This window comes from Candoia aspera, chromosome 5 (genome assembly GCF_035149785.1).
Source record: "Candoia aspera isolate rCanAsp1 chromosome 5, rCanAsp1.hap2, whole genome shotgun sequence".
NCBI classification, from domain to species: domain Eukaryota; kingdom Metazoa; phylum Chordata; class Lepidosauria; order Squamata; family Boidae; genus Candoia; species Candoia aspera.
The window spans coordinates 54,131,456-54,152,399 of record NC_086157.1 but is presented as its reverse complement, the minus strand read 5'-3'; the positions used below and the strand labels follow the sequence as shown (position 1 = coordinate 54,152,399).

The 20,944-nt window shown below is 36.9% G+C and overlaps 1 protein-coding gene across 1 annotated transcript in view; it reads left to right on the top strand.

Annotated features, from left to right (window-relative positions):
* The window catches only part of CFAP47 (cilia and flagella associated protein 47), a 230,371-nt gene that overhangs the window by 94,250 nt on the left and 115,177 nt on the right, over window positions 1-20,944 (top strand). The window contains exons 39-46 of the mRNA XM_063304691.1: window positions 4,324-4,474; window positions 5,322-5,410; window positions 6,827-6,913; window positions 10,607-10,689; window positions 10,921-11,066; window positions 12,026-12,134; window positions 14,873-15,099; window positions 15,842-16,019. Coding sequence (XP_063160761.1) covers window positions 4,324-4,474; window positions 5,322-5,410; window positions 6,827-6,913; window positions 10,607-10,689; window positions 10,921-11,066; window positions 12,026-12,134; window positions 14,873-15,099; window positions 15,842-16,019 — 1,070 coding nt within the window. The remainder of the gene's footprint in view (window positions 1-4,323; window positions 4,475-5,321; window positions 5,411-6,826; window positions 6,914-10,606; window positions 10,690-10,920; window positions 11,067-12,025; window positions 12,135-14,872; window positions 15,100-15,841; window positions 16,020-20,944) is intronic.

Below are 20,944 nucleotides of genomic sequence, written 5' to 3'. Positions count from 1 at the left end.
ACAATATTAATCTCTCTCCCACACTCTGTGTCTGTTTGGTGGTCTACTGAAAATAATCTATAGGTATTCTAACCTCATGATTGCACTCCTACCCATTTGTGCTTCCTTTTTCTTCTTGACCCAGACATGCTTAAAAAAACTTATATTTACAATCTATCCACATATGTTATGTTGTAAAACCAACCTATCTTCCCAGGACTCCAGAGTGTCACTTGCAATTCCAGAAGTATCTAGTATACAACTTTGTCTCAAGCAGGAATCTTTCTGAGGGAAGATGCTTTCCTGAGCATGACTGGGGATACATACTTGGGAAGATTACCAAACTCCCTCCACTTATGGAAAGGGAAAGTTTTTAACATCCAAAATAGAAATCTAGACATGGGGGAGGGAAAGGAGCTAAAGTACTGTTTTCCTATGTTCCTGATTTAAGGTTATAATTGATAAGAATCTGGAAAACTCCAAGAAGAGCAAGTAGGAATCTTTTGCTGGAGTGATCCTTTGGGCAATTTTGCATGGCAGCCTAAGCTGCTTGTCTCCTGTGTTGTTCCCAGATGTTCCTGAAGCTAACTTAAGAAATTCTAGTCCAGGTTCCAATGGTTTGGCAACTTTATTAATTAATTAATTAAATTTATCACTGCCCATCTCCCCCACAAGGAGGGACTCTGGGTGGTTCACAATAAAAATTGGTGCTTGGTGCTGACTGTGGCCACCACAGGGCCTGTTTGGTTATTCTCCTGGATTTTGCTCTTTCCATCTGTGCAGAGAAGGCAAGCCTCACTTGCTGGCCAGTGTGTGGGCACATTACCAATGCCTGCCTTTTTCTTTTAGGGATTGTTCCCTCCTTATTGACCCCATTTTTTCTTTTACTTTCCCAGAGATTTGTGCAGATGTTTCCCATGGTGTCTCTGGCATAAACATAGCCCCTTTCTCCTCTCTCTCCCTGTTCTTTATTTTACTGTTGAGAAGTAGCATTCATTAAAACTTTGTAGTTTTGTTTCAATTGCCTGCGTTGTAACTTAAAAGTTTTTTTTAGAGGGATCCAGTAAAATATAGTGGGCACAGGGTGAGAAAGAAAGGAGACCTTGGCAGAAACCAAAAGTGTGCCTGCTAGGAGATGTAAAAATGGAATGATGTTGTGCTGGCAGAAAAGTGGGGGAAAGATGGTGTCTAGGAGACTTCATTGGACTCCATTATCTTGATGGGGCAGTGTTGGCGCAACAAAAAAAAAGAAAAAAAAGAAAGCTGCTTGCCACCTAAGAACATAGCCCAACATGAAATGGCTGTTCAGGGCAATGACAAGCTGCTGTAGTGGGGAAGTGTGCCAGCCTCTGTAGCAATGGAACTGGGGATGATGCTAAATTGGAAGGAAGCACAGTAGACCAACTTCTCAGAAGGGATTAAGACAGCTCAAGATAGAAAACACTGCTTTTGAATTAGAGACTCAAAATGGTGGTGGTGGTGGTGGACTGCATTTGCAATGGGCTAAAAATAGGTGGAAGACAGCAACATACATTCCTGCGCTCAAGAAATGGTGGGTGGCCTGGACTAGTGATGTGGTAAACGGTGTGGATCTGACCTTTGTGTCTAAGGTACAGATAAATATTTAGCCAGGAATTAGCAATTAAGCTTTTGAATTACCTTGATGTGTGTATGTTAGTTGAAAACTTTATTGTTTCAAATATTTACGTTCCTTGTACATGTTCAGTAAATTGTGTGGTTTTATATAACCTGGAATTGCTTTGCAGCAGAATTGTTGTAAATTAGGGATAGATCAATACCATCTTGTTATCTTCCCTGAACCTTACATTTTCCTTGCTTTTTTTCTTTTTGGAGCCTCCTTTCAAACTGTTTTCCTTGTTTTAAGCAGCTGCATATTTTTATCTCCTTTGCCGTTGTAAAGTAGCCTGACTACTTAAAGCAAGAAAAGAAGGGTTTCTTTTTTTTAAGAAAATAAGTAATTTTATGCATCATTTGTGAGATTGATCTATCTGCCAGAGCAGGAATGAGGGTGCTAACTTCCTTAGTCACATGCCTTACACTATAGGACTTGGAGGTGGTGCTATGGAGGTGGTGCTATGGAACTGCATTTTTGTCATCCTTTTCTTTCTGTTTGACAGTAAAGTAAAGTTGTCGTGGAATTCTAGGGTTAGTGGGGCCTGGAGGATATCTGTAAGATACATGGTGGCTATCTTGCCAAGTACCTATGCCAAGGAAAGATGGTGGGCCCATATTATGAAAAACCCAGAGGACCTCTAGAAGAGGTGCTTTGAGAGCTCACTCCAACCTTTCACTATATGGGCTCAGCTCTGATGTGAAAGGTGAAAGGTCCCCTGTGCAAGCGCCGACTCAGGTCTGACCCTTTGAGGGGACGCCGCTTGAGGGGACGCCGCTTTCGTGATGTTTTCTTGGCAGACTATACTACACACTTATTGAATCAAATTTTTTTTTTCAAAAACAACATTCTATAATGTTTGTAATTACTGTACAGTTAATTTTCATTTGAAACAATGACTAAACATTTAGATAATATTATAAATCACTGGTTGGAAAAAGAAATGCATAATTTCCTCAAATTCTTTATGTAGATCCTATCCAAAGGTTTAGGCTGAAATATACATAAAAATAGAATAAAGATCTCAGTTTAAGTATAATTGGATATATATCTGACTACAACATCCAACGAAGCAGGTACAATATTTAAATGACAATAGCGATGGCTATTGAGCAAAACTGGCTGCTCTTCTGGAGATTAGAGAAATTCTGTGAGCTAAAAGAAGGAGAATATTCCTTCTGAATTATCAAATTAGGCCAAATAAAAAGAGCATTATAGGAAAACATGTGAAATGGTCGGTACCTCCTCTGCTGGTCAAGGGAATAGGCCCTTGTGCCCAGAAGTGTTACTCAATATTCCGCCCAGTAACATGGAGGGCAAAGCATTATGCCTGGTAAATGTGAAAGCTCTTCTATGGACATAAAATAATGGCTAAATAATGGCTAAATAATTATAACTGCAGAACAGTCTTCCAATCAAGCTCATTCCTTGCAAAAAGGGATATGTGCTCAGGTTTCTTTGAATATCATTCCTGAGGACTCATTGCTTCAGATCCAGTGAGGTCTGAGCATGCTTAAATAGACCACAACAGTACAGATAAATAATTATTTTGTAAGATCAGTGAAGATAAGGAACTATCAGTAAATATTAGTCTATGCCAGAATTTGAGGCATCAGAGTTCTTAAGTCATACAATTCTCAATAAAGACTTTTCCAGAAATAAAAAAAAGAGATGGAAGTGCACTTAGAGACTCACAACAAGGCTTTTAAAAATTTAGACTGAACTATAACTAGAAAGCTTGAAGTATGGTGATTATATATGTGTGTGTCATGTAACAGATGGCTAATTAACTTTGCTCTTTGACAGGTGCATAATTGTTGTCATTACAGCTGGCATAACATAAAATGGCATTTGCAAGTCTGTGGGTCTGCACAGAAGTAGTGCTTGGTAGTTCTTTTCAGAGTGCTTGGTATTGAAGGAAATGTACAAGAGTTTAAAAATATTAATTTATTCAATAGAGAATCATTAATTTTCTGGGAGTGATGGCTGATGACCAATCTTTTTGAGAAAACTATTTTTGTTTTAATGTAGTTGATTATAAGTGTTTCTTCTCTACAATAAGAGGTCCAGGCTTAGAAACTCCATCTCAAGCCCACCTTAGTTGTAGAGAGGATAGCTGGATTATCAGTGTAAAGGAGAACTAACTTGGATCTCTAACTTGGATGGTGAAACTCAGATTTTGTCAGGGCTAAAACTAAAGAATATAGAAATTAAAATGGAAAGGGGCCAAAATGCATCCTTGTTTCACCCCTTTTTCTATGGGAATTGGAAATAGATATGGGAATTGGAGATAGATAACCAGCAGTACTACAATGAACCTGCATGAAAATCTCATCATGATATATCAATTTTCAAATGTTCATTGCTTTTTTACCACTCTGTAGACTTGATAGACGGCAAGACCTGACTAACGCAGTCAGAGCTGAGAAATTAAGTCCATTTGGGCCTTGTTCTTAGGTGGTAGACCTCCAGGGAATATCAGAGCTGTAGGTTAAATTGGGAAGTAGAAAAACATTCTGAAAGGCAGCCGTGGAAAACCCCTTCCATACCATTGCTTAAAAAACTTAATGGACATGTCTATAAATGCACAAGGAGTCAAGACTTTAACTTTCAGCTTTTGGCAAAAGAAGCTCAGTATCAGATATATAAAACTATTGTCACTTTCTCTGCCATAATTGTATTAAAAGATACCTTATTATTCCCCAATTCAGGAGCCAAGTAAAAGTAAATGTGGAATTTACTAGCCGTTTCCTGTATCCTGCTGAAGCTGTGCTTTTGCTTGTTTCAAAAGCTTTAACTGGAGTAGGAGGCGTTACAATGGCATTTTCTTTGAAGACAAAGATTAGCTATGTCAAACCTACTGTAAGTATCATATATTTTATGAGGAAATTCCAGAAATATGTAGTTCATTATAATTAGTCCTTCATGTTTAACACTCAGTAATAAGATTAAGAGCAGTTACAGTTCAAACATGGAAGAAACTCACTCATGCATGTAAAAAGATAACATGCCATTTATAGATGGGAGCAGGATACTGGGCAAAGAAGGCTATTTGATCAGTAAGATATTTTTACAAATGATTAACTCCCTCATCCTCCTCCCTTCTTGCTAATTAATATGGTTCATTACTGTACCCAGCAAAGAAGATCCAGTAGTCTTGACCTATTTTCCTGCTTCTCTGATTTCTTCATAGGCCTCCTCCTTTCCTTCAGTTTATGTTTGGACACATTTAAGAGTATGCTATTGGGAATGTATTTCAAATGATCATTACACAGTAAAATTTAAAAATTAGGAAAAGAAATTTAGGGACTTTGTAAATCTATATAGGATTGTTAGACAACTTGATATTGTCTGGACGTTTTGGAGTTCTGTGCTTTTTTAACAGATCAACCTAGCAATGAGGGAACTCTATACAATACCTGGAAGGCACTTGGTTGCCTGCTCCAGCTGTAAAGTAAGTTAATACCCATATGCTGAAATTTCATAGACATTTATGTCCCCATCTAAAGCAGCAGAGCCTTTCCTACACTTTTCATTGGGAAGATTTTCTGAAAACTTGGCAAACAGCATATTGGCCCATTTGTACTGGTCATACATAAAAGTTGAAAGAGTTTTTTGTTTAAAAAATAGCAATTTATCATCTATGTTTTTATTTAGTTAATTATTGGTGTGAACTTCCAAGCTAATATCTGTTTCTATTTATCTACAGGGCATATTAAAATGCAAATCTTCATGTTATGAGTTGAAAAAATATAGTCTACAAGTTACTAGTCCTTTCAAAACTGATGGGCCATTCAGGTATGCATTTAGACTTGAAAAAAATGTAATTCATTCTGAAAGTAAAATTACTTAATCGTGTGTGTGTGTGTGCGCGTGCACACACACACACATATCTATGGCCTGCCAGAGATTCTGTCAGATTTTCCTCTTCAGTTTTGAGAGAGGACATCTATCTTAGATGGGAAATATCAAATATTGGAAGCTTTTTTTCAAGCTTCTGAGGCCAGCTCTTCCTGAAATGGGAAATTCTGGTGTTAGAAAACCTGACAAGAGGTATGGCAGGGTGTCATTGGTGGGAGAGCTGTTGATCTTTTGGATTGTAAGCCCTTCCACATTTTCATCTGTGCTCCAAAGATTGGGGAAAAAAGACTTTGCACAGATCTAAATAATTTAGCTCCTCTTACTTGCAAGGAAAGGAAATTTACTTTTGAAAAAATCAGAAAACAGTAGGTGCAAGTATCTCTGCCCATATTTCCATCTTATTAGTATTAGGCTGCCAACACATTCAGGTTGCTTGATCAATGTTGCCTTAAAATTCAAGACAGGGAAGAAAATCCCTGAATTGTTAATAAATTATTTTTCAAGTGTATATTAGTACATATAGCATTTTATATTGTAAACATTTCATTTGGCTTTTCTCCCCCAAACAAATTCCTTTGGTCTTAGGGATTTAACATTTTCGCCTGTGATGTTATATTCTTTCATTTATTTATACTCAAAAAGGAATTCTCAGATTAAGGATCATAGATTGATAAATGATGGTTCCCCCACACATAGATAAATATATTGCATACATATTTGTGTTCTCCAGATGGCTTTTTGAACCATAAATACAAATTAAGGGTAAAATAGAACGTTTGGTGCAGTTTTTAAAAATACTGTTACCCTCCAGAAGCTTTGAGGTACATAGGCCTAAATTCTAAGTATGACATCAAATGTTATGGGTGTTACCAGGACCTTAGCCAAACTGCTACATTGGGATTTGGGAAATCTATATGAAAGAAATGGATTATGATGGTATTGAAGGAGTGTTGGAGAAAACATAAAGGTGGGACAAAAATTAAATAAGTAAAATAGAAAGGAGAAAGAAGGAATTGAAGAAGACGACGACTTGAGAAAGATAGTGTTCTTATCTTCATCTGATTTTTGGCAAGTCTCATTAACCCCAGCCCTCATGTCACAACATTGGCCACTGGGGAGGATCAGCCAACTATTCATGCAGTATTTTTGCAAAATTTGAGTGGGAGAGTGGGGGGCTGCTGAGACAAAAAGATTGCTGTTAAGTTGTTTTCACAACTTTCCTTCTGTCAGTGCAAAATTAGATATCATCCTAGAAATCCAAATAAGCATTGTTGTGTTCTGGTTTTCTAAAATATTTTCATTTTATAATTTGTGAAAACTATAGGCTTTCTGATAACTTGGAATTTTTTGCAGTGTCATTTTAATTGAATCAGTAAGTTGCATCATGGATCCTGAGACACTTGATCACATCAGCAAAATAAAGCAAGGAAAAATTAAAAGGTAAGTCTTTACTAGGGCTGTGCTCCTTTTAGGCAGAAACCCAAAACCTGACATAGGATGGGTCAATTTGGATGATTTTTAATTCACTTCAAGCAGGACAAAGATGCTTAATTTATCTAGTCTCAGATAAAACATTCTGTGGAATTCCACCCTGATGTGAGGTCTTGGAACTCACTGCACTGAGGAGGGCATTGTGCTATGTATCCAAAGGGGGATTACTTCTTCATGTAATGCTTTGTTGAGAAGGGAAAATTCGGGATTCAAGGATAGACAGTGACTTTTGCAATTTGTTGCTCAGTCACAGACTTTTGGATGGGTGGAGAGAGAATGGTAAATGGAATGGAGTAAATATTTAATCAATCATGCTTCAGTCATGCTTCAATGTTGCCAGGGATTTTTGGGGGCTTTTTTTTGGGGGGGGGGCAGTACTTTTGCTTGCCAAGAACTGATTTCTTCCCCCGCCCCCATAATCCTCATTTACATTTTTCCTTAATCTGTATTCATTTGTTTGTCCTTCTTTCCTTTATTCTCCTTTCTCATCTTTTCATTTCCTCCCTTTCTCAAATAAAATATTCAATCTCTTATTCTGTTTAAAAACAATATTTTCTCAATTTTCATTGTAGTACCCCACTGTATTTGGTTCTCCTCCATTCATTTATTCTTCCCACATATGAACACTATTATTAGTCATTATTATTTTTAACTATGTAAATGATTTAAAATATATGTTTTTGTGTGCCTTTCTATTGTATTTTGCCTTGTAAGTAATATTACATCCCACCATACCATTTAGATCCCAATTAACAGGTATATTACATTAGGCACCAGAAAGAGTGGAGATGGGTGGGGTGCAGTGACGTAGTCATATTGTGCTGGTGGATTATTGGGGATACTGCAAATGTCACCTTTTTGCAAAAGTATTGATGCTATGATCAAAAGACCAAATCACTTGAAATCCACTGCATTAATTTCTATAACATTTGGTTGGCTATATCTCTTCATTAAGGTCTAACTTCCTTGCAAAAGTTAGACCTTAATGAAGAGAAAAAGAAGTGTCATTCCAGTGGTGTATTTTTTTTTTTAGGATAGAAGTAAATTTTACTAATTATTTTATCTATCTATTTATTTACCTATTTATTTATTTATTTATTTATTACTCATATTTAGCCACCGCCCATCTCCCCCAGAAGAGGGACTCTGGGTGTTTTACAATAAAAGTCCCCATATAACATAAACACTAAAATCACATAAAACAATTATAATAAAACCCAATAAATAAATAAAATCCAAGAGAAATGTAAAATCCAAGCTGGTGGGAGGGACTCTAGGGTGCAAGCCATCCCCAAGAATGGTTATTCCCTTTCCCAGGCGAGGTGGCAAAACCAGGTCTTCAGGGTCTTCCGGAAGGTCAGGAGAGAAGGGGCCTGCCTCACCTCCGGAGGCAAGATATTCCAGAGAGCGGGGGTCACCACAGAGAAGGCCCGCTTCCTGGACCCCACCAGATGAAATTCTCTTATGGACGGGGTCCGTAACATGCCCTCTCTGGATGATCGGGTGGGGCGGGCCGATGTAATGGGGATGAGACGGTCCCTCAGGTTTATGTTTGTAAATTATAATTTACAAATTATAAATTGTAAACCCTATAAATTATGTTCTGTAACATTTGTTTATGGATTATGGATTTCTATAAATGGTAGGGCTCCTGAAAATATTTGAAAGGAGTTGTTTACACAGTGTGTTGGCATGAGTGCAGTACCCTGCCTCAACTTTTAAAGCAGTTGTGTCCTCTGGAAGACATAGCTACTTCAAAGGGTTTCCCTGTTTTCTCTGGGTGTACATGCACAGATAAGACTTTCACTGGGATTACTGGTAAAGTGAAGCTGTCTATACAGGTGCAGGCAAACGGAATAGGAGAAGATTTCCAAAATAGCTATATTGAGTTTTTTGGAGGATGCAACTGCATTAATTCTTCAAGGAACAGTGCTTTACTTGTGCCAATTTGAACTCCCCTTTCAAATGCTTTTGACAAGTCTAATAAGTGGCACTTTTATTCCACAACAATTATTTTCTCATATATCTTTCCCTTTTACCATGAATTATGTGATTCAGAATAAATTTTATATGGAAAAGCATGAGGCTTTCTGAGAGGAATTTGCTCTCCTAACTGTACTGCAGATAAATATCAAAGCTGCTGGCAAGTTAAGTAGCATGTTTGAGTTACTGTACCAGGTAGAGGGAGGCAGTCTTTGGTAAGATAGGCTGATATATGTGGAGATTTCAGAGTCATTTCAGAGATGAGTGACTCTTTCACCAGCAACAAGTGAATGTAGCCATGATGTGGTGGACCCTAAGCTGCAGGCAGTTGGTAGAAACAGCCATAACTGTGTTGCTGCAGAAGGGACTGCACCAGGTACAGGCAGGCAAGCAGGTAAGTGGGCTGGTAAAGTATCATTTAGAGTTAAGTGACTGTGCTGGATAGAGAAAAGTGTTGGCAGGCAGGCTGGTAGGTGGACAAGCTTTGGAGGGGCAATCTGTGAAAAAGTCCTTAACAGTCCAGAAACTATGCCAGCTGGAGGCAGCTAGATGGGCTCTGGAGCAAGCATGTTGACAAAATAGCTGGCACAATGAGTTGAGTGAGCGCACTACGCAGAGACAAGTGTTGGCAGGAAGTCCTTGAAAGCTGTAGTGGAAGCAGCAGCAAGAAGTGACATATACACCATTCATTAGACCATCATTATCAGCCACACTGCTGAGTTGTCAAGGAATGGCTGGCATGGAGAAAGGCGGGTGGGCAGGCAAATATGCTGGTGGAGACCTCCCTGTTTGGAAAAGTGGTAAGCTTGTGGAGTCAAGCCCATAATCAGTATTGTCCTCCTTGGGATCATTCTGGACAACCTTTGGTATGGTGGAACATTTGTTTTCTTTTTTTAGTGTTCAACCCCTCATTCTGGAAAGAGGTCTCTTCTCATGACTATCCTTGTTTGTTGAAAAGCTTCTTGCAATTATTTTATAGCCAGCTTTAGACCATAAAATAGGTCAGTTTGTCTGCAGCCTAAATATACCCCCACCAATTACAGCAGGCTTAGTTTTTACAAGCTTAGCTGGAATTTAGCTAAGGAATCATCATGATTCGTGGAGCACGATCACTCTGTCCATACCTAAACTCTTAGATAGCAACTCTCTGCTATTCATTAAAGTAACCTGACTTCATTCAGGTTTCCATGTGAATCTGAAAAAAATAGTACCACTTATTTAGGAATCACATTAACTTTAATGACTGGCTTCCTTAAAACAGTGGCATGTTTTTCAGTTTGGTGCAGAAACTTAAAACAAGTTGACTACTTGAATGTGTAACTGAAAGGTGCTGTGTTCATGGTCATGCCCAAAGCACTTCTGCTCAATAATTTCTATTTACTAATGTTTTATTTATTTATTAATTCTTCTGCTTCCTCAGTCCAGACTCTTTTGGCAATGTATAGATACTAATTTTTAAAGCATGCACAGCCCTGATATTTAATTTTATACTATATTTTACATATTTCTGATGTTATGTAATTTAGTATTACATCAAATCTGCTATGTCAAGAAAACCTAAACTGATATTCTGAATACAGCCATGTCAAAATAAAATTGCCTTTTACAACTGAAATTTTAGGTTATTTCATTGTATCACTTCTTTTTATTTTTGCTTAGTTCTGAAGCAGATATCCCAAAGTGTTCACATGATGTGATAGGTGTATGTGGATTTTATAATCAGGAGGAAAACTCCAGTGCTGGTAAATGTTCTCTTTTTGGTTTCTTAGTAGCTTTCCAGAATATGCATGAATTTTTTGCAAATTGTTCTTTTTAACAGGCAAGACACTGTAACTTCCAATCCAATTAATTAGTTTTGATTTGCACTGTACATTTCAGTACTTAAAAAAATTAATATTGCAATGTTTCAGATATCTGACAATCATTTCTTAACTTTCATATTGTATATAAACTTGTCAATTACGTTCTGACAGCTAATGAGTCCAACTGCTTGCAAGAGTTTTTTAGTCCATTGGATACAATATTTCTGGACCAAGAGAATTCTACCACCCTTGATCTCCACTATCTTCCTTTTAAGATGGGAAAACGTTACTGTGTGATAATTTTGGTCAATGAACAGGTAAATTTCATTGTATGCTGAAATGGATTAATGGATTCATGGTGGCAACTAGAATGAAAAAATAATGTGCAGCTTAAACTTAATTTCAGTGAAGTGGAATGGTAATGTCAAGACTAATAGCATAGAACAATATTTATTCATTTTCTATCCTGCCTTTATTATTTTTATAATGCTGTATATATAATGATAACACAGAATATAACGTTTGACTATAATTCTCTTACTGTTTATTTTGGGATTTTGATAAAATTATGTTTTTCCATCAAAGAAAGTATTGCTATATTTTTACTACTAGAATTTTTTCCCCAGAAAGCATGTTTCCATAATAAGTGTGTTTAAGCATATTTAACTAAAACTTTCATAAGGAGCTAGTGGAGGAAATCAAGCTTTTTCAAATTTTGTAATGACACTACTAATTTGATCTTATTTCTGGATGTGAAGATTCCCTGTAGTTGGACCATAAGTTCTCAGGCTCTTTTAAACAGTACCTTTCAAACTAATTGGTGCCTTAGGCTGTGTGTAAGTATGTAAATAAATATTTTGATACAAATTAGCCTGCCCTTGAAATACATTTTTTTCAAGAACTGATATACACATTGGCAAATAAAATAGAGACAAACCAAAAAATGTACAAATCCTGCTACTTAAATAAATTCTGTAACTCAGCAAATGGAGCCATGCTGACAGATGAATAATACAAACTCACTTTGTCATTTGTTCATTCTCGTACTCTGGTGTAGCATTTTAAAAAATAGCTCATGTGAGAATGACATCATGCAGTTATTCAAAATATTAAATAGCATACAAGTGTCTAGTTATTTTTTTCCCTAAACTTGAATTTAGTAAAGGTAATTCTATCACCCCTTATAATCATTATGAACTATGTAATCCATGAAATGTCTAATTTATTTTGATGAATTGTTTCCCAGAACTGACTTGCATACATTCTTGTGTTTCAGATTGGGGAATTTCTGTATTTGGTGGAGGGAATATGTGGCTTGCCATTGCCTTCAAGCCTAATTCCAATGGACAGCCCAAATGTTTTGTGCATTAATAGCATATGTGAAGGTAAGAGGCTGCAGATATTACCAGCCCCAGAGCATCACCGAGCCACCACCATGCTTAACTGTAGGCAGAGTGTTCTTTTCAGCATATGCTTCATTCTTCTTCCTCCAGACATACCGCTGATCCATTGGGCAAAAAGTTCCAGTTTTGTTTCATCGCTCCATAGAACAGAATCCCAAACCTTCTGTGGCTGATTTATATGATTTTGAGCATATTTCTTGTGCTTTTGAGTCAATAGTGGTGTATGTCTTGTAGTTCTGGCATGGGAACCTTCTGTGTTTAGTACACGCCTTACTGTGTTCACTGAATCCTCAGTGCCCGTGGCCACCAAGTCTTGCTGCAGGTCTTTTGCAGTCACTCAAAGGTTTCTCTCCACCTGCCTTCTCAGAAATATGGTTGCAGCCATTGACAGCTTCCTTTTTCTGCCTCATCGAGGTAGTGTAACCACTGTTCCTTTAACTCTGAACTTGCGAACTCTGCTTCCAACGGTGTCTCTAGGAACATTCAGTACCTTCGCTATCTTTTTGTATCCTGTTCCTTGTTTGTGAAGGGCAATGATCTCTTCTCTTACCTTTTTGGACTATTCTTTTGACTTAGCATCTGTATTTCTAACATGCAGTCAAACATGACACTCAAGAAACCCCTAGCCAGTTCAGGTATTTCATGAGTTCCAGCTCAAGCACACCTGCTGCAACTAATGAAACCCTTGATTAGTTGCCTCAGGTGTGCTTGAGACAACACCTGTTTTGCATACTGTATGTGTGCTGTTGTGACAGATTCTATTCAGGGGTTGAATAATTTTGAGACTGGAGAAGTCATGATAAATTGCATTTTCAGTTGAATTTGGGGACACCACTTGAAGCATTTGTTGTGTTGAGCTATTTCAATTGCTTTTGTTTGAATTGTTCATTGCAAACAGCTGAAAGTCTGTACATTTTGACAATCAACCTGATTTGCAATGGGGATTGAATAATTTCAGTTACAACTGTATGTGTGTATGTGTTCTTCAAATAGTCCTTTTTAATTAAAAGTACTTACTGCCACATGCCAACTTTGTGCTTGTCCAGTTAACCAGAGATTAGTCTTAATATTTTTCATGCATTATTTTTATTATTAGTTCAAGCCTCTTTTACAGTTGTCTTAGCATAGGTGCCATATATAGTCATGAATGCTAGTGCAAGTAGTAAAAGCTATTTGTGACTATTACTTACATAAGCACTGTTTCAAATGAATTATCCTAAACATGAAATCATTTGGGAATTGTGTCTTGCTCAAGCCACTTGAAATAATTTTGAAGATAATAGAAAAAGCTTAAAAATATTATTCTTGGAAAATAAAAAGGAAACCTAAATACTTCTAAAGAATATTAGACTGAAGTTTAATTTGGTTTACCAAGATTAAATTGGCTTTATTCAGTTAATCTTTTCCAGGAATGCTGCCATCAGAATTTACTGGTCGTTGATAACAACCACAAACTGGTATCCATAGAAGCAATAGGCAGAGAGAAAGAAAGGTTACTAATCAGTAATTGTAATTCACAAACATTATGACTTGTATAGCCTTTATTCCTTTTGCATGGAATCATACAACAAATGGTCTTGAAAGAGCTGCAGTTACTGCACAGGTGACCTTTCTGTCATGAATTGTGATTCAAACATATTCTGCATGGCCAATTAATGAAGACCAAACAGTCCTGTTGGTAAGGGATAGATGCTCATGGAGTCATTGTGCTCTAGGTTTCTCCAAAACAGGGCTTACATTGGCATAATTGTATCAAAGAGAAATTTATCTACAGTTCTGAGTACTATTGGTTTAAAGACATATAGCACTGTCAGTAGGACATACAGTGCCTCTTAACGGTTTAATTGACCTGTCTCTCTTTAACTGCATCCAGTTTTTTCACAGTCAGAATTTATTTTGGTTCTTATGCTTCTGAACAGCTGCCTCAGTTGTAATCCGTGAAATGACTTTTCAACTGCATATTTACATAAACATTGGTTTGTGTATGCCATGCACCAATCACTACACACATTTTTTTCCTCTCATATTTATGTTTTGAAATGGTTGCATCAAGTTACTCATGGCTTCATTTTAGCACATTTTAAAGTATATTTATTTACCATGGTGGAAAGTGTATTTTATTCTGTTTTTTATTTTGCATTTAAAAGCATACCCATCTTTGAAATCCTTACTCAGTTTTAAAAACACGCAAGTTTTTGTTTAAACTGTTTTAAATGATAGTTTTCTCAACTTGATGTTCAACTGTATAGTGACAGTGTGTAATATAAGTGAAAAATTGCCAGCATTTTTTTCAGCAGCTTTCATTAAAAAAAACCCAGTTAATTAAAATTATCCTTTCATTTATTTTCACTATTATGGAAAACTTCACATTGGTCTTTAATGAAACAGAAGCTCTGCTGACAGATAAGTCTGCAACACTGGTTGTTGGCTATGCTGAACTTCTCCATTATTTCCAACTTTGATATCGTCTTTCTATGTTAGAGAAGCAAAAAAAATCCAGTGCTGTTGTTCCAGATTTTAATACCTGCATATTGTAATTAACATGCAGAAGCAGAATTTTATTGGGAAGCTTATGATGTTGCTACCCTTTCCTACCCAGCATTAGAGCAACAGAGAGGAGGCACAACATCACTTTGCAGTGATGGATCTTTCTCTCGCGCTCACTCTCTTTTCTGTATTGTGAGCAAAGGGCGGATGACAAATGATTTTGTTTATTACAGGTCAGAGAGAAACACCGCCAGTTCTTTATCTGAAGTGTCACCTTACTGATATACTTCAAGAAAAGCTGAAGGTCCCTTTGATCAATGAAGCTAGAGAGAAAGCTCTGGCTATCGCAGCACAGCAACATATGTCTGCTCTGGAATATGAGCGCAGAAGGGCTACAGGAACCCTTGAGAGCTGTAGCGTTCGAGTTGCAGTTGCAGCTTTAGGACTGTCAAGAGTTGAGGTGAAAATACAATTGATTTAAAATATGAGTACAATTTTGCTACATTCATTACCTTTAAAGCTGATAGCTAGGCAGATTTTTATTGCACATAAAACAGTTTGAAAAGGCACTTTTTGTCCTCTTATCTATCAACTTTTGGAGTCTAATTTTCTCCCTTCTGTTATAAAATCACCAAAGCTTAAAAAAAGTTGATTCCTTTTTACCCAGAATGCTGCAAAATGGGACATTTATGACTTTTTCCTGTGCTGCTATTTAAGAAAGGATTAAGCAGAAAAAAGAATTAAGGAACATGTTGCTGTCAGAAATGCAGTTTTACAACATATGTATCTTAGCCAAAGCAAGTCAGATTGAATTGGATTTACTAATGAACTCTAATGGACAATAATGTTCTGGCTCCCTTTGAAATATTTTTTTATTTAAATAGCAAAATTAATAGTCTTGTCTCCTGAGCACTTTATATTTCTCTGCTCTTTCATGCTGTTAGTTTTAAGGGGGTATGGTTTTGATAATTTTCTAAGTTTGTAAGAAACTCTGTATTCATTTATTCGAACATCCCTTTGATATGTCATGTACTAGGGTATGTTAAAAAAAAAGATATCCAAGAAATACTTTTCAGCCATTAATTTCAGCTGTTCAGAGGTGAACTCTAAATATAATCCCATATTTTTGCTATGAATCTTGTTTCTAAAAACAAGGATCCTTGCATTGGTTATTAAATCTATATCTATCCTATTTTTTACAGGAAAATGTTCTGCACAACTATCCTTTATTTTCTGAAAAATGTATTGAATATAGTGTTGAAGTGAGCATGCCTGAATGTTTTGAAATTCCTTCAAAAATATACATACCAGTGTCAGCATCAAGCAGAGTTAATTCCTCAAAGGCTAGAAAAGAAGACCATTGGCTTGACAAAGAAGCAGGTAAGAAGCATCAGATTAGTGTAACTAAAACAAAATTAAACATTAAATGCCATCTGATCCCAGAACTCAATTTATCTGAGTTTGCTCTTTTTATCCTAAGCTTTTGTGTAATGAAGAGATACCCAGTGAGTAGTACATGTTCAGTACTGGGCAGAAAGAAATTAGTTTGGAGTTGTTTATGAGTCATCATGACTACTGTAGGCTACAAGATGGCTATCTTATTTTGCACAGTAATCTTCCCAGTTCTGAGATAATCCATACTGGCGGTTGGTTAATTTATTTCAGACTAGACAACTAGGGATGTCTTGATCATGATGTAATCATAATCTTTTCATAAGTATCAGCAAGGTAACATCACAAGCAGAAAAAAACTAAATTGTTTTAATTTTTAATACTTCCATTTAGTCATGTAACTTTACTAGAGGACTGCCCATGTTTTGTAAATTATTATTATTGTACTTGGTCTTAAAAAAAGAATTTGATGTTTACATTCAGTAGAAGAGATAGGCAACTACTAGCCTGGAATTATATGCACATAGAAGACCATCCACTATAAAGTCCTGTTTATTTTGTTTTTTTGTTATTAGCTTTATATCAACACTATTAAAGTACTATTAAGGTCCCCCTACCCAGTGGTTTTGGAGAGCCTATGAGCTAAGACTGTGCACCTGCAGACAAGGGGATGTCAAAACTACAGCTCATGTCCTGATACTGTACCCTCTATAAGGATCCTAGGACCTGCCTTATAACTCCTTATTTGGTAAAACACCCAGGAAATTCAGAACTTTTAATGTACAGTTGGTTGTTATCAAATCAGTACAATTCAGTCTCCTTGAAGGTAGCCAAATTTTGTTATACTGCTTATAAAATTAGACAGACTTTGTTTGCCCATTGATGAAACCACCAACTGTAATATTTTTTATCCTGTTTTCTTTTTACGTTATTTTTATTTGTTAAAGTGCTTCTGTCTAAACCTCTGGTCTGTGAACATATTAAAAGTTTTATTCTATTCTATATGTGACCAGCCAAATTATCTAGAATATTTTTTTTCTTTCAGTATTTATCCATGTATGATTAATATTGGATTTACCATATAAAAGATTTGGAAGAATAATTCTAATGTGTAGATAGATAATATAGCAGAATTTTCTGCACATGAGCAGAAGCCAATAGAGACAAATGTCCTGCATTTCTCTGAAACAGTCAGGAACTTTGTGTCCCCTGCACATTTATGATACAGGCCCAAAAATGGGCTCACAATAAGTCATGAATTTACTAGATTTTCAGCTACAAGGCCTAATATTTTCAGTGCCTGAATGCTCTGTCGCCTGGCTTCCTGTGAGACCTGGAGGTGAAACCCTTTTACCTCTGGTGACTGAAAAAATGGTAAAACAGTACAACCCCAGATGTGTTTTTTTTTAAGTTCAGAGGAAGACTAGATACTTAGGATTTTTTTTTAAATGTAATTTTTTGGTTTAATGTTTCTGTCTAGTCTCAAAGCAGCAACTTTCCCTCTGTTAAGCAAAGAGAATATCCACTGTGCTATTTCAGCTTTGGTAAGATAATGAGGTATACAATCTTTTAGAGTGGAATAAGGAGAAAAGAAAGGAATTTTACTTTAAAGCTGCTTGTTGTACCTGCATATATGTGCATTTTGATGCTTTAACCATGCATATGTGTGTGTGTGTGTTTACACATACACATACACATAAACATATAAAAGTATGTATGAGCAGGAAGACTTTCCCACAGGAAGAAAAGCGATTAGCAATTGCTTTCCTGGAATAGAAAGGTGGGAGGGCACAGCCACATAGGAATTGTCCAGTGAGAGAACATGGTACCCTTTACTCTAGGGTTAATGTTTTGCATACTATTGCCAAAATGCCTCAGTCTGGTCAGGATTTTCTTAAGACAGCTCATTGTCAAGCTGGCGGGAACATAGGGCGGGAACAGCTTAAATGGTAAGTGCAGATGTGCCTAAACCAACCAACCTACCTACCTACCTACCTACTACCTACCATATTTCTTCACCGCCCATCTCGTATAGTGTATATAACACAGAACAAGTTAAAACGGGATGGCTGCTAAGTGAGCCACCTCGAGCTCCTTAAAGAAATGAATACAAATATTATTCCTACTACCATTAACCTAAATGGTAAAAGCTAAACCTCAAAAAAACCAAGATTATGGCAACCAGCTTGATTGATAACTGGCAAATAGAGGGAGAAAATGTAGAAGCAGTGAAAAACTTCGTATTTCTAGGTGCGAAGATTACTGCAGATGCTGACTGCAGTCAGGAAATCAGAAGACGCTTAATCCTTGGGAGAAGAGCAATGACAAATCTCGATAAAATAGTTAAGAGCAGAGACATCACACTGACAACAAAGGTCTGCATAGTTAAAGCAATGGTGTTCCCCGTAGTAACGTATGGCTGCGAGAGCTGGACCATAAGGAAGGCTGAGAGAAGGAAGATCGATGCTTTTGAACTGTGGTGTTGGAGGAAAATTCTGCGAGTGCCTTGGACTGCAAGAAGATCAAACCAGTCCATCCTCCAGGAAATAAAGCCAGACTGCTCACTTGAGGGAATGGTAAAACTGAAATACTTTGGCCACATAATGAGAAGACAGGACACCCTGGAGAAGATGCTGATGCTAGGGAGAGTGGAGGGCAAAAGGAAGAGGGGCCGACCAAGGGCAAGGTGGATGGATGATATTCTAGAGGTGACGGACTCATCCCTGGGGGAGCTGGGGGTGTTGACGACCGACAGGAAGCTCTGGCATGGGCTGGTCCATGAAGTCACGAAGAGTCGGAAGCAACTAAACGAATAAACAACAAACCATTAACCTAATGGCATACAGTTTTTCATTGGATGATTTGTGGCATGTGTTAAAGTCTGTCATTCTCTGTTCAGAGAATGAATTGCTCTGTGAGTTTTTAGCAGCATGAATGAATATCTGGATGAACGAAATCTAGGTTTAAAATATCAAGATCATAAAAAAAATTTCTGTGAACAATAGGGGGTTAAGCATTATTTATAAATTGGGTCTTTAAGTTAGTATTATCTAAAGCAGATAAACTGGGCAGTCAATTATCTTCCACTGTTGCAGCCATTCTAAACATACATGTGGGAAGAAGCTCTACATGTAGCCAAAAGCATTAAGCCCTATAAAATAAAATGAATACTTAATTTCTTTGTAAACTTTGGGAGAAAAATAAGATAAGATATAAAATAAAATAAAATATGGGGGCTAGAGAAATTAAACTTACACTGATGATGATAAAGACACATCCTCTATAAATTATTACTGAGGTTTGATTTAATATATTGAAGTTGCTCATATTTTTATATAAATTGAGTCAGCATTGTGTTAAAATAGTAAAAGTTCTTACATTGGAAAATTAGCCTTTTTTAATTTGGATATTTTCTGTGCTCCTGTGTAATGAAAAGAGACAGTTGTAATCTCATTCAAAGAAAATATAGTTATGAGCCAGGAATATGGAAATGAGTTGGTTGTATTGCTTCTCTAATTGACAAATATGAGTGTTTTTGTGAAAGATAGCCAGTGAGGATAATAACTAGGTGACAAAATAGAAAAGAGGCAATTCATAAATTAGCAGGTCATTAATCTGACCTTTCTGAGAGAACAAGCTAATTTATTTCAGATAAAATTGAAGCTAAGGTACAGTCTATAATCTGTTTGATAGCTTAGTAATATTGGAGACACATAATACAATGGTGTGTTATTCTCCTTAAATAAGAGTTCAATGAAGGAAACTATTAACTCTAAAAATTATGATATCCACTTAACTTGCAAATGTCAGTTAAAAAAGACTTAACTTGCTAGTGAATTTTAATTTTAAAAAGTCCAATGACTAATGAAGGCATTATAAGAAATTATTCTAATCAGGGATTAGCAATGAAATTTGTCCAACATAGTAGTAAACCAACAAGAAGGAGCAATTTATAAAGCTGTTCAAACTCTTGAGCAAAGTACAAGTGATTAAAAAAAGATCTCAGACCTAGCAATGGTAATCCACATCTACTGTATATTGTTTTCAAGAAAACTACATGGGTATGCCCTTCAGTCACCAAGCTGCACTCTCAGAAACAGAAGGCTTGGCTTAAGAAGGGCAGTGGGACACAGAGAACCCTACAAGATGGCTCCAGCTAGAACACAGGGATCAGCCCCTGACATCTGCTGAACTTCATTGTTAAACTGGACACAAGCTCCAGTTTCAAGCTCATCCAGCTGGTGCTTCTGTTTGGCTCATAACAGATGGGCACAACCAGAGCCCTCTATGGAGCATTTGCTCAACTCAAGGCAGTCTTTACTTTTTACCTATGTATATCTGTTCAGTGAGGCTTGGTCTTGGTAAGTAGATGTAGGATTGCAGCTTTAATCATATCTTACAACCCAGTGGTATTCTTTCTAGTTCTAGTTTTCTTCTATAATTCCAGTTATGGAATACCAATCAGATTAACTGATGTCAGCCTGGCAAGGTAGTCCAGACAAGAAGCACACCCAGATGAACTAATCCTACTTTATTTTAAGGTTACATTAATAGAATCTTGCAAGACTGGAAGTACATTTCTTCCCCTTTGCCTTTACAGCCAAAGAAACTAGAGAGGGTCCCTTCTGAAATGCTTCTCATGCTTTCCCCCCATCTGTGGACTGAGCTGCCTCTTATCAGTCCATTGCCTAGGCTGTGGGTCTTCCTCCTGTGGGTCATCCTCCTGTCCAAGACCATTCCCACATATCATTACAACTGGGGAGATTCATGATGAGGATCTCCCAGTTAAATATGTTTATGTATTTTTCCAAAGTACAGTATAAGTTGCCTCAGTTGTCCAAATGGCTCTAGGTGATGTATAACAAGGAATAAAATCCCAGTAATAGTGTAGAGGCATAAACGCTCCTACCCCA